The following is a 12598-nucleotide window of genomic DNA, read 5'->3' as shown; positions in this document are numbered from 1 at the left end:
GGGGGCCACCCATTTTCTGAACATGGGCTCAATCTCCCCTCACTACGCTCCTGTACTGATTGTATTCCCACATCTGGGTATTTAAGACAGCACTCTCTTTGTCATGAACCCTGCCACCTATTAAGTTCATCTGGGGAGGTCCAGTTACAGTTGCCACTGGCTCACTTGATGGTGACTAGGGACTGGGCCTTCTCTGTGGCTGCCCCAGGGCTTTGGAATGCATTCCCTGTCAAAATTAGAGCATCTCCATCTCTGACTGCTGTAAGATTCTCAAAATTCCCTTTATTTAGGTTCTTTATCTTAATATTTGGCAGATTTCTGCCCCTTTGAGACCCAAGAGGTCACACAGACAATTAGTAAAAATCAAGAATATGTATTCTTACCCAATTTCTTGACAATCTCAGAAGTCAGCAACAAAAATGCATTGGATTTGTGCAATTAATACAGGTAAATTTGCATCTTCTATATCATAAACTTAAAAAAAAACTACTTCAAATGATTTATCACAAGTCAAACAGACAGGGACTTTTGGGCTATGTCACCATCCTGTCAATATACCGACATATCCTTTCTGCCCATCCATATTGAGGTGGAATTTGAAGTAGAATTTGAAGTAGAATTCCATTTGAAGTAGAATTCCGCCCACATTGGAAAACCACTAAGGTGTATCTTATGAAAGGGTGCACTTTCTGACATCTGAGAACTGTTTGAAAAACAATCTATATCTGAAAACAGCCCGAAAGACACATTTTTTACTTTATAGGCCTGAAAGCCTGAATTTTCCTGAAACCTTGGGCAAATAGTCTGGTCAATTTGGCCATAGAAAATACCATAGAAAATGCCCTTCCTAGGTTCTTACATCCTAGGAACACATCCTGGTCCCTGGCCCTCCCCACTGCCTCAGTGCATGGGAAGCACCCCCAGCAATGCCAGCTGGATCATCTGTTCGGAAGGTAGGTTTAACCCGCCTTCCCCGCAGCCCGCTCTGGAGCCCTTCTCACTGCTCATGAGAAGAGGCTTAATATATCTCCCATGAGGGGATAGAACGAAGGGGTTCAGGCTGGTCTGCTTGCAGTTTCTTATTGCTTTAATTTATTGAGGCTTCAGATGGACATGTAATGTGCTTCAATTGTACACACAGTTCCTGAACAGAATTTGTTTGGTTATTAGTTAAAAAGAGCAGCCTGGATGCATAAGAGAGTTAAGCAAAATCCCTCTCTCCTGTTGGCTGTTTGTTTAAATATGATTTACCTTTCACATAAGCCAGATAACAAGATCCATACATTTTAAAAATATGTATCTTAATATTTATTGAATTCTTACAACTGTGAATATACAACTAAAACAGTATTATTCGCCTTGCCTATCGGTCAATGGTAGGCTTATCTTAAGATATTCTTGTTTTTAAAAGTGCTGCTTCAGATAATATTCTGAACTGCTTATTTGGGGCATAGGGAGAAGAAGCACTAATATAGCATCTAATACACATTATTTAATATATGCAAATAAACAACAAACAGTGCGTGTGAACTGTCAGCTGAATCCCATTCCTAAATGATCTTTTTATCAGCTGATCCTAGGGAGGCAGTGGATGACCTGAATTGGGGGCTGGAGGCCATGATGGGCTGGATGTAGGCTAGTAAACTGAGATTGAATCTAGACAAGATGAAGGTGCTGTGGGTCAGTAAGAGAGACAATCAGGATGAAGAGATTTTACAGGTTCTGGATGGGTTGCACTCCCCTTGAAAGAGCAAGTGTGCAGCTTGGGAGTACTGCTGGACCCAGCTCTGCTTTTGGATTTTCAGGTGGAGGTGGTGGCCAGGGTTCCTTTCACACAGCTTTGGCTAGTGCGCCAGCTACGTCCCTTTCTCAAGAAGGCAAATCTGCCCACAGTTACCCATGCCTAAGGCACATCATGGCTGAATCACTGTAACATGCTCTACATGGGGCTGCCCTTGAAGAATATTTGAAAACTGCAGCTAGTGCAAAATGCAGCAGCTAGGATTTTATGTGGAGCTGCCTGCTGGGATCATATTACATCTCTATTGAAAGAACTGCACTGGCTACCAGTTTCTTTCTGGGTGAAATTCAAGGTGCTGGTTTTGACCTTTAAAGATAGTTTGGGCCCAGGATATCTGAAGGACTGCCTGTTCCCAAGGGTTTCTGCCCACTTGACAAGATCATCGGAGACAGCTCTGCTCCACATGCCTTGTTGTCAAGCATGTGGGACAGGGCCTTCTCATTCATTGCTCCCAGGCTTTGGAATGTTCTCTTGGTGGGCATCCACTCTTTAGTCTCCATCACAGTTTTTAGAAAGAAATTAAAAATGTGGCTCTTCACCCAGGCTTTTATATGAGAGTACAATTTTTCCTGCTGCTGCTGCTGCTGCTGCTTCGTGTTTTGTGTGTTACTGTTTTATATAGGGTTAAAAAAAAACACCTTTTAAATAGAGATATATTATTGTTATATTTAATGTTTGTACTTTTAATTTCTATTTTAATTGTACAATATATTGTATATTGTAATATAATATATTACAATTATATTGTAAGCCGCTTTGGGATTATTTTAATGAAAAGCGGTGTAGAGATGGAACAATAAAATAAATAAAATAATATTATTTGGAGGTGGTGCACACTACTCCCTACTTATAATGGCTATTTAGTGTACTGTCTGAACCAGCCCAAAGCTTGTCATGGTGTAATCAAATCGAACAATCCAAACAAAAATCGAACAAATAAATCGAACAAATAAAATAAATAATCAGTTATATGAAAGAAAGAAAAGAGGCAGTAGAATACAAGCAGAGCATTGTTTCATGACCTTGAGGTAGAGCACCAGTTTCCATTCTGTGTCTTCATGGTGCCTTCTTTGCCGCTATCTTATTCTGTTTTGATACTTTGACAATCAGAAATGAAAACATTTCACTCTGCTAATTTTGACGGGAGCCATAGCAACTGTGGCAAACAGAGTACGTTATTAACACAGAAGATAAGGGCATATATCCTGTTTAACAGCTCATAACTTTATGATCTTCCAGCTCATATGATTTATTTTATTTCCATTTTTTCTTCAATGCCCTAGAATAGTCTGTCTGTAACACCTTTTGTTCTTTTTCCTGAGAATATTACAAACCGCTTTTATTTACCTTTTATGACAGCCTTTCCTTACCATATTTATTATACTGGGCAACATGCAGACTAGTTAGTAATGAAAATTTTAATTACTAATTAACAATTAGCCCAAAGCCTTTGGATGGGGTGGTATAAAAATGTAATAAATAAATGAAACAATTAATTAACAATTACTAGTTAATTAACTAATTAATAATTAGTTTAATTAATTACTAGTTAGCAAACTAGTAACTGACATGCAGACTAGTTAGTAATGAGATACCCTGAGCAGTAGGGTACTGGAGGGGTGGGGTATAAATATGTTAATAATAATTTAACAACAACAACAATAATAAGAATAATGACTGGAATCAATGAGACAAGTGAGACATGACTAACTTAAGTCCCATTAAATTCATTGGGACCCAGTCATGACTACCTTAGTCTGGATGTTGCCCATTGTTTTTAAGACTGAATACTCCAACACGCCACAAACATTGACTATTGTTTATTTGCTTAATTAATTTAAGTGCATGCAAATGGAGATTTTTTTCCTTGAATAGCATGAAGGGTGAAAAACAAATTTAAAACATCCCCACCAAAAGGCAAAATATTGTCAGATTAAAAAGTAGACAGGCAGCAAGTATAGTAGGTAGGGGTGTGCACAGACTAATGTTTGTGGTCTGGTCTGAATTCAGACCATTGCACAGGTCCACGAGCCAGTTCAGTTCCAAGTCCAGGGTGGAAGCTTCACACAGCAGGTAGACCAGCCCTTCAAGGTGGGCTGAAGCGCTAAGTCCAGGCCTGGTCTACTTGCCAACTCCAATCAGTAGACCAGTTCTTACTGGAAAAACAGTCCTCCCAAATGGTGCTTGGGATGCTTGGAACACTCGAAATGTTCCAAGCTAGTTCTGTTGGAAGAAACTGGCTTGACTGGTTATTCTGATGAAACATTCTGTGGATTTACATTTCATTTCAAACTCGAAACAAAACATGTTTCGTGCACATCTCTAGGAGACACTTTACATCAGTTGTTTCCTCCATAGACAGGGATCGAGGAAGTTTATTTTTCTGTGACTGTAACATTAAAAGAGGACCTAAGTTTGTTCCTCGGAAAGAAATGCTGCACCTGTTTTACCTCCCACCCAACAGATTTAGTCTTTGTAACACTTTGTAACAGATTTTACACTTTGTAACACTTTGTAACACTTTTCCTTGACTTAGGGCCAATTCTGACATTTATTTTTGTAAAGAACACCACCCACACATTTCTGTGTAACAAACCCTGATGTGAAAAATGAGAAATAAGCTTCAAAATGATCTCTTTATGTGCTAATTACCTCCTTTCTTCTTGAGGGGGCTTTCCTTTGTGTTCTCCCCCCTCTTTTGAGTTTAATGGGGAGGTCTAAACAAACATGCTGACTGGGTGAACATCACAGTGTGCAAGAGACTTAGAGTGCTAGTATTTTAAAAGAGCATAACATTTCTTTTGTAATCTTTTAAGGACAGCGACATACCTGGAGACCAAGAATCTACTGATACATCAAATATACATTTTAACGATATTCCTGATGGCTTTGATCATATAGAAGAAATATTGATCCAAAAGAAAGCAAAAGAAAACATAGACGTTGGAAGAAAGATACAAATGATTCTTGGAAGTGTGAGTGGGGACTTTTAGTCTGTGTGAGCAATTTAATTAAAAAATTCATTGGGCATAGTTTGCAACCTGCATGTATTTTCTTGATGTGCATATAGGACGAATACGACAAATATTTCTATACCACTTTTTAACCAGAGTTCCCAAAGTGGTTTACATAGATATAAATAAATAAAATGGCTCTCTGTCCCCAAAGGGCTCAGAAGCAGGCCTGCTCAACTTTGGCCCTCCTGCAGATGTTGGCCTACAACTCCCATAATCCCTGGCTATTGGCCACTGTGGCTGGGGATAATGGGAGTTCTAGTCCAAAAACAGCTGGGGGGGCCTAAGTTGAGCAGGCCTGGTTCAGAGTCTAAAAAAGACGCACTAGCAACAGCCACTGGAGCGATGCTGTGCTGGGGATGGATAGGGCCCGCTCAGTAAAGAGAATCACCACTTTTAAAAGGTGTCTCTTTACTCAGTTAGAAATAAGGAGGAAATACCACTGTGTGAGTAGACAGAGAATGAGTGCTATTCCCACTACTTCCAAACATGAACCGCTCTCTTGCACTGTTTCATAGGCTGTGTACAGACAATTATTTTGGTGGAACAATGGGAGCATGTTCTCCTTTACTGCTACTGAGGTACTAACTATGATCCAGCATCAGACACGTGGTGATTGTACAAACATAATGGAGGAGGCAGGGAACCTCCTTGCAGGTGAGGGATGTTAGCAAGCTCTATCTACCTAATTGCATTGCCTCATTTTTAGCCCATGTAGTGGTGAACTTGACAAGATTAGCCCATAGGTAACCCCCATCTAGTCAATTTCCAAAGGGAAACTTAAAACCTAAGAAAAGGTGGAATGGTAGGGAATTGCTGACAGAAGGTAGTCTTGCATATTATTTTCTTTTTAAAGAGCTGCATGAGCAGATATGTGAAGAAGAACCTTCACTGTTCAAACAGCTGCAGCTCATGAAACCATTTGCTGTCACCTTTTACTACAAAGCATGCTATTCTGGCTGGGCTGCTGAGGGAAACAAATGGAACATTCTGAACCCATGTGTGCCATGGACATTTGTTTCTTTACGAGTAATGAATGAATGAACTCATTTGAATTTTTCATTGATTACAAAATGAATGCATATCCCTAATTCTAACTATATCTCTGTACATTTGTTTGGTAAAGTAAGGTAAAGTGTGCCGTCGAGTCAGTGTCGACTCCTGATGACCACAGAGCCCTGTGGTTGTCTTTAGTAGAATACGGGAGGGGTTTACCATTGCCATTTCCTGTGCAGTATGAGATGATGCCTTTCAGCATTTTCCTATTTTGCTGCTGCTCGATATAGATGTTTCCTATAGTCTGGGAAACATACCAGCGGGGATTCAAACCAGCAATCTCTGGCTTTGTTTGGTACAGTAGCCCTATCCAGATATTATGTTTTACATGTGTACTATTCACATGTAAAATAAAATAAGTAAAAAATAAATAAATGCACATGTTTTTGTGTGAATGGTTTTAGATCCATTTTAATAGTGAACCTGGGAATAGGTCCCCTAAAATGCAGGATCCCGGTAGGCAGCATCCTACCCTAACACTCCAATCTAGTGTTTTCTTGTGTTGCGGGAAGCCTCAATACACTCATGGAGTTCGACTCTACAATAACTGTCTATTGCATTTCAAAGGAGGAAGCAAATTTGCTTGACTGGCATCTGGTTGCATAATTTGTGAGCTATAAATGCAGAATTCCCAACTCTCATATGGGGGAGCATTTTAGTCCTCCTAGACCTGCCTCTGACTTAGAAGTTCATTTATTCAAACAAAATGAACAACAGCAACAAAGCAATTCAACGTTCAATTTATGGGAACTTAAAAGGAATATGAGAATCCAGCCTAATTCTTTTTTTAAAAAACAAATTGTTTTTCTTCTCAAATGAGACTGAAATGTTTGGAGCCTCTTACATTCTCTCCTCAAAGTTCAATCAATGTTTCTAATTAGCAGTTGAGCAAAGAGGCCTCTCTGATTTTCACACATCATCTACTAGAATCATTTGGATCCAAGAACACTGTGATCGTGTTAACTAAGGTCCCTTTGATCCAATGTCAGGGGGGAAAAACCAAATAAAGACCACAGTAACCCCAGCTGTGGTCTGATATAATTAAAGTGAAACACAGACAAGTCTTTTATTTATTGTTTACCTCATATTAATAAGGCAAAGCAGATTTACAGGATGAACAATAGTTTCTCCTGCCTATTTAATATCCCACAACCACTGTTCCCTTCTGCTTCACAGGGGTCTGTATCAGATCAACTGGGGAAAATACAGTTTAAGATAAGGACACTTATGGAAAGAAAAAAATACATTGTGAGCACAGTACAAGAACTTCAAGGTAGGTTTTCCCCCCTCAACAACGTATATTTATTGAGAACAGGAATAATGTTTTAGATTTCTGTAATCTGCCCTGAGCAGTACTGTACTGGAGAAGCGGGGATATATGTCTTTTAAATAAATACTACTGTATTTATTTACTACTGTAGAACAATGTTCTACTGAAATTGCAGTAGAAAAGAGCAGATTCTATGAACGCTTGGGGAACAAGCTGGAAAAGAGTCAGGCTCCTTCTCACTTTACACTGGTGGTGTGGGAGCCGTTGGAAGGAAGATACTTTCCATGAAGTGTGAGGAGCCACACGTCACATGAAGAGGGCTTCACCGGGGCGGTTCATCCATGAGGCAACGTGTGGTGGTCACCTCAGGCAACAGCATGGTGGCAAAATGCCCTTTTGCCTCCACTTTTCAAAAAGTGGGGAGGAGGGTACACACAAAGGGGGAAGCATTTGGCACCCTGACTCAGGAGCACAGAGGTTGTGGTCTGCCACTGAACTTCATAAATTTAGCCCCAGTTTCCATAGGGGTGTCACTGGCATGGACAGGAGCTGCCCTCTGATGCAGCCAGGTGGAGACAGTTCTGTGGGGAAAACAATCCACATGACAGTTAGTTGGTCCTGGCCAAGCTAATGGAGAAGGCATTGCTCTCTTACCTCTCTCTCTCTGATGAAGCTAGGTGCTGATGGAGTGCGTTCTAAGCCCCACTCAAAACAATGCCATGAGATCTAATTGCAGCAAACTGTTGATTCAAAGAAACATTTAGCCCAATCCTATTATGTTTAACTATAGTCAGAAGTTGCAAATGATTACCATAAGAAGGAAACATGGGGGGTATTTAAAACAACTTGTGTGGATGCACAGAGATCTCTCTGAACAGCTGAGAAGCATAAAAGAGATGCAAAAGGAAGAAAGGCATATAACCAAAGAAATGTACCAAAAAGGTCATATGAACCTGTTGGTATCAAGAAAGCTTATGAGAAATGCCAAAAACAACAAAAGCCACACACACACACCCCGGATATGTCTAAAACAAGAAGAAAATCAGTATATCTGTTGCTTGGAGAATAGCAATGGGCAACAGAGAGAAGGCAGAACTGATTAGCTCCTATTTTGCAACCCCCTTCTCCTGCAAGGGAAATGTGGCCCTTTGTGCAACAGTTGGACTAATGAAGAAAGAAGGGAATTGCACTTCAAGATAGATAAAGAAATGGTAAGAGAACACCTAGCTACTTTAAATGAATTTCAGTTTCCAGGGCCAGATGAATTATGAAACCAGGGTACTGAAGGTATTTGCATTCATGATCTAAGAGATGCTATCTTTTAGGCCTGTCCCTGGTTCAACCAGTCAGATTCCAACAAGACATAAAGTGACATGATAATAGCATAGATGGGAGTGGCCATTGTCCAGTCATGTGTGTCTTGTAAAAAATCTGACATGTCTGTTGATATGCCGCCTCCTCCTTCTCCTTTATCTTTGACTAGGTGAGGGCAAGGAACAGCTGCATGTTATTTGATTTCTCTGGCGGAAGCAGCAGATACATACAGGAAGTGCCCTTCAACAGCTTCAGTTTAAAAAGAGCTCTAGATCCCGTGAGTGGCACAGGTGCTTCTGGGATTGGCAGTATTTTCTGAGGTTGCAACCAGAAGCTTTCTTACCTCACTGGTAACAACCCCACCCTAATCCTATCCCAACCCTGCCTACAGCCATATGGGCTGATGGAGGCTTACAGAGCATATAAAAGGGGACTTGGCTAAAGCTTTGATTCAGTCAGATTGGAAGACCTTTCACAAATTTGGTCAGGCAAGTGAAGGAGTTGCTTCTTTCCGAGTTCTTCCCAGTGGGCTAGGTACTTGGAACCTTAAAAGTCCATCTTTGGGACTCTTGCTCTCTGTGATTAGTGTAGAGGATCTGGAAGAAAAGCAGAGAAGCACATCTCTTTATTTTTTGTGCTGTTCATATGGATGAAAGGCTCTCCATTACTATACATGCAAATGTCAACATGAAAATCAAAACTCATTACAAAATTGGCTCATTTCTTTATTCCCACCCATTTTGACACTGAATGAAAAGGCTCCTGTGCACCTCCAATGTGGCATTCAACAGAACTGGTATTTGCATAAAATTATATCTAAATAAACTGTGCAATTTTGAAGCCATTTTAGTGCAAGGAAGTGGAATATGTCCACCTTTTTAATTTTTCAAATGAAGTTGATAATATTAGTTACAGTGAAGTGGGAAAGGAAAAGGTGGCTCTGCTTTCTACTTGTTCTTCTAAAGCTCCTACTTCAGTGGAAAAACTTTCCTTATGCTTGAGCTTTTTGCATATTTCTTTCTCAGTGATGAACATTCCTTGTAAATATAACTGTCCTTAAATACCTGCAAAGGTGGCAATTGATCTATCTGTTTAGCAGTCATTTTTCAGAATCAATCAGTTTGCCTGCCTGGCTATGACAGAGCATTAGCATGTACTAGTATTCTCTTGAGGAAGATGGAATGGAAATTTCCAAAAACCTGAGAAAGTACAGCCTGACCAAATCAAGCTAGTCAGCTCCACATATAATTGCCTATAGGTATCTTTCCTTCCTTCCTGTATTTGATGGCAGCAACATCAAAAATGTACTAGTGTTGTAGATTGATTTGTGTGTGTGTGTGTGCACTACACAATGCACCAGACAGTAGGATCCTCTAGAAAGTGCAAATTAACTTGCTACCTTGCTTACCACTCTTCCACAAGAAAGACAACATCTATATCTTCATTTGGGAAGCTTCTTCTTCTTATCCGTTCAGTCGTGTCCGACTCTTGGTCACTCTACGAATCAATGTACTCCATGCCATCCTATCTTGTACAGCTTCCTTTAATTCCACTATGGTCATTCCGGTGTCATTTTTAATAATATGCAGCCACCGAGTACAAGCATTTCCAATGAAATATCCAATGAAACAGTGTAACTCCTTGTGTTGCCATGTTTCATGTACTGTAGATTGCAAGTTTGCTGCAACAAGTCAAATAATGCTATGCTATTGCCCTAGGCTTAGTGAGAAATGTGGGCAAAAATAGGCACTAAGTGGTCAGACTTCATCTTTCTCAATGCTCAGATCAAAGAACGGCACTCCAGGCAACAACGGCCACGCAGCCATCCCACACAGCTGAGGAGAAAAGGAACAAGAAGAAGAGAAAAGGGAAGAAAAACACAAAGCTTCTTCCAAACATGGATGAATTGGAAGATAAGCTCTATGAAATGACATCGTCTGCTCCAATCAATCAAGTAAAAGAAACTAAAAACACTATATTCTATTAATGATTGTTATTTGACAAAATGTTGGCATATTTAGGTACAGTACTGATGTTTATCCAAGATAGTAAGCATATACTGTATTGTACTAAGTTGTATAGTTAAGTCCCTTTGAAATCTGTTGTGTTTATGTAACAGGCAGTGATAGTTGCTTCCTAAATTTTACTTTGAATAAACTTGCTTGTAAGTAGTGAAATATGTCCAATTGTTCATGACATGACATATATTGATTTCTATAAGGTTCAGAACTTTTAGCATTCCAAGTAGACATTTGGAACCAAGGCCAGCTCTGCCTGCTGCTGTATCCAGTTTTGCATCCTGATGTCCAGCCATTTAGGCATAACTTAATGGTGGAAACAACACTCATAATGCATAAATGGTTGAACAATGTTATCATGCAGGAAAAATCTGTTCCTAGTTCCAACTGTGAAAGATATGCATCTTTCACAGCTGGAACAGAAGTTACATGCAGTTTAAATGCTAATACTCTTCAACCACATTTTTGCAAAGCACAATGGCACAGCATGCAAAAAAGCTTGTAATATGCTTTTCGCAAGTCATTTGGTGTGGTGGTGGGGAGGAAATGAAGATCAGTCAATGAAGATCTCATAGTCCATAGGAGGTCATCACAACTCTACTTAGAAAATCAGTGTTGGCTATATACTGACATTTCTAAGGACAAACCAAGTCAGCTCACAGTTAAAGGCAAAGCTTCCTGAATTAGGTAAACATTTTCAAATGTATTCAAAACAGTTTTAGAAACATCATCAAATTTGACACTGCTGAAAATGCTCTCAAAAAACACTTTCAAATCAAGTCAATTTTTTACTTCTTTTCAAATTCCTCAGATGTTTAATCTGAGAAGAGGCCTTTATATTTTGTTTGAAATTTTACATTGGGTGAAATTTGGGAGCAATTCTAATTTTAAAGAGTCATTTGAAATGGAATGTATTGGGTAAAATGTTGTGCAAAGGATCCCCCTGCCCCCACTACCTTATGAACAGTTGTGCTCCAGGTATGGCCTTTTCTAGCTGGAAGAAGGAAAAGCACTGACAAAGCTACAGATCTGATTATTTTCTTAGAAACCATATCATTAAACAGCCCCGCAAAGGAACAAGCAGTCTTAGATCTCAACTATACATTACATGAGAGATCCATTATTTGAACTTTCCATGTTATCTTTCTTTTCTAAAAGTAGCTGAAAGTACAGGTGGCCCAAGGTATTCTGGCACATGAGACACTACACCTGCTACTGTAGCCATTTGGCTACAGAGGAAAGAATACTCCTCCACCACGTCCTCTTTCTCTTCCTCCTGATGAGTTCACTGGTGGCAAACCCCAATTAAGGTTAGGGCCATAGCACAGCAGAGGCCTACCACTTTCTCTTTGCATTACGGGCCGATCCAATTATTCTGATGAATTCTCCTCATCCCCCCCACCCCCCACCCACTCCCTCTGTGCCACAGCTCTATTAGCAACAAAGTGGGAAACATAAGTTCACCTGAACGGCATTGATTTAGTTTGGTGCCACAGCTTGGAGGAAAAGGAATTGATTCTCAGCGTCTCCAAGCCACTGCTCCAAATAAAGCCTGCTTTCCTGGTTGCTTTTCGAAGAAGAAAATTATCTGGGGCTATCTAGTCACAGATCTCACATGTAACCTCTAGTTTGGCTCATATGCAGATGTGAGAATAATAATCTGTCTGTCCCATAAAGTAATGAAAAAATGAATACCACTATCTTTTGATTGTATTCTTTTGAAGAGAGAACAACATACAGTGCATTAAGGCATGAGTATCCAGGAATTATAAATAGTGGAAACTCTATTTCTGTGTTAGTAGTGTAAGACTCTCAGTCCTTTGTAAATGACTTTAACAGGGATTATTTTCTTATTATCTTTACTTTTGCCTTATCTTTTGACAAACATTATTAGGAACAGCCTTGTGATCATCCATTTCTATATTAATAATAACCCTGAAAATGTATGCCACTGATGACAAAGGAAGCTGCTATGTTGGTCGCAGCACAAGCGAAAGGAAAAGCAAAAAAAGACAAAATGTTACAATATACTGGTTGAATAAGTGCAAATTGCAGAGAGATGTTGGTTATGTGTATGTATTCATGAAAGAAGGCATGGAAATATATTTTCACAGAAACCATTTGA

The 12598-nt window shown here is 39.7% G+C and overlaps 2 protein-coding genes across 4 annotated transcripts in view; both read left to right on the top strand.

Annotated features, from left to right (window-relative positions):
* Positions 1-12598, top strand: part of LOC128341223 (uncharacterized) — a 118119-nt gene extending 105521 nt beyond the window's left edge. For all 3 annotated transcript variants that reach the window (XM_053287490.1, XM_053287480.1, XM_053287472.1), the window contains 3 exons: positions 4618-4776; positions 7048-7144; positions 10240-12598. In XM_053287490.1, coding sequence (XP_053143465.1) covers positions 4618-4776; positions 7048-7144; positions 10240-10442 — 459 coding nt within the window. In that variant the 3' untranslated portion in view covers positions 10443-12598. The remainder of the gene's footprint in view (positions 1-4617; positions 4777-7047; positions 7145-10239) is intronic.
* Positions 12415-12598, top strand: part of LOC128339263 (uncharacterized) — a 53381-nt gene continuing 53197 nt past the window's right edge. Inside the window, exon 1 of the mRNA XM_053282876.1 lies at positions 12415-12534. Coding sequence (XP_053138851.1) covers positions 12415-12534 — 120 coding nt within the window. The remainder of the gene's footprint in view (positions 12535-12598) is intronic.

Source organism: Hemicordylus capensis, chromosome 1 (assembly GCF_027244095.1).
Source record: "Hemicordylus capensis ecotype Gifberg chromosome 1, rHemCap1.1.pri, whole genome shotgun sequence".
NCBI lineage: Eukaryota > Metazoa > Chordata > Lepidosauria > Squamata > Cordylidae > Hemicordylus > Hemicordylus capensis.
Note: the sequence above shows the minus strand (reverse complement) of the source record. Positions and strands in the feature narration are given on the sequence as shown.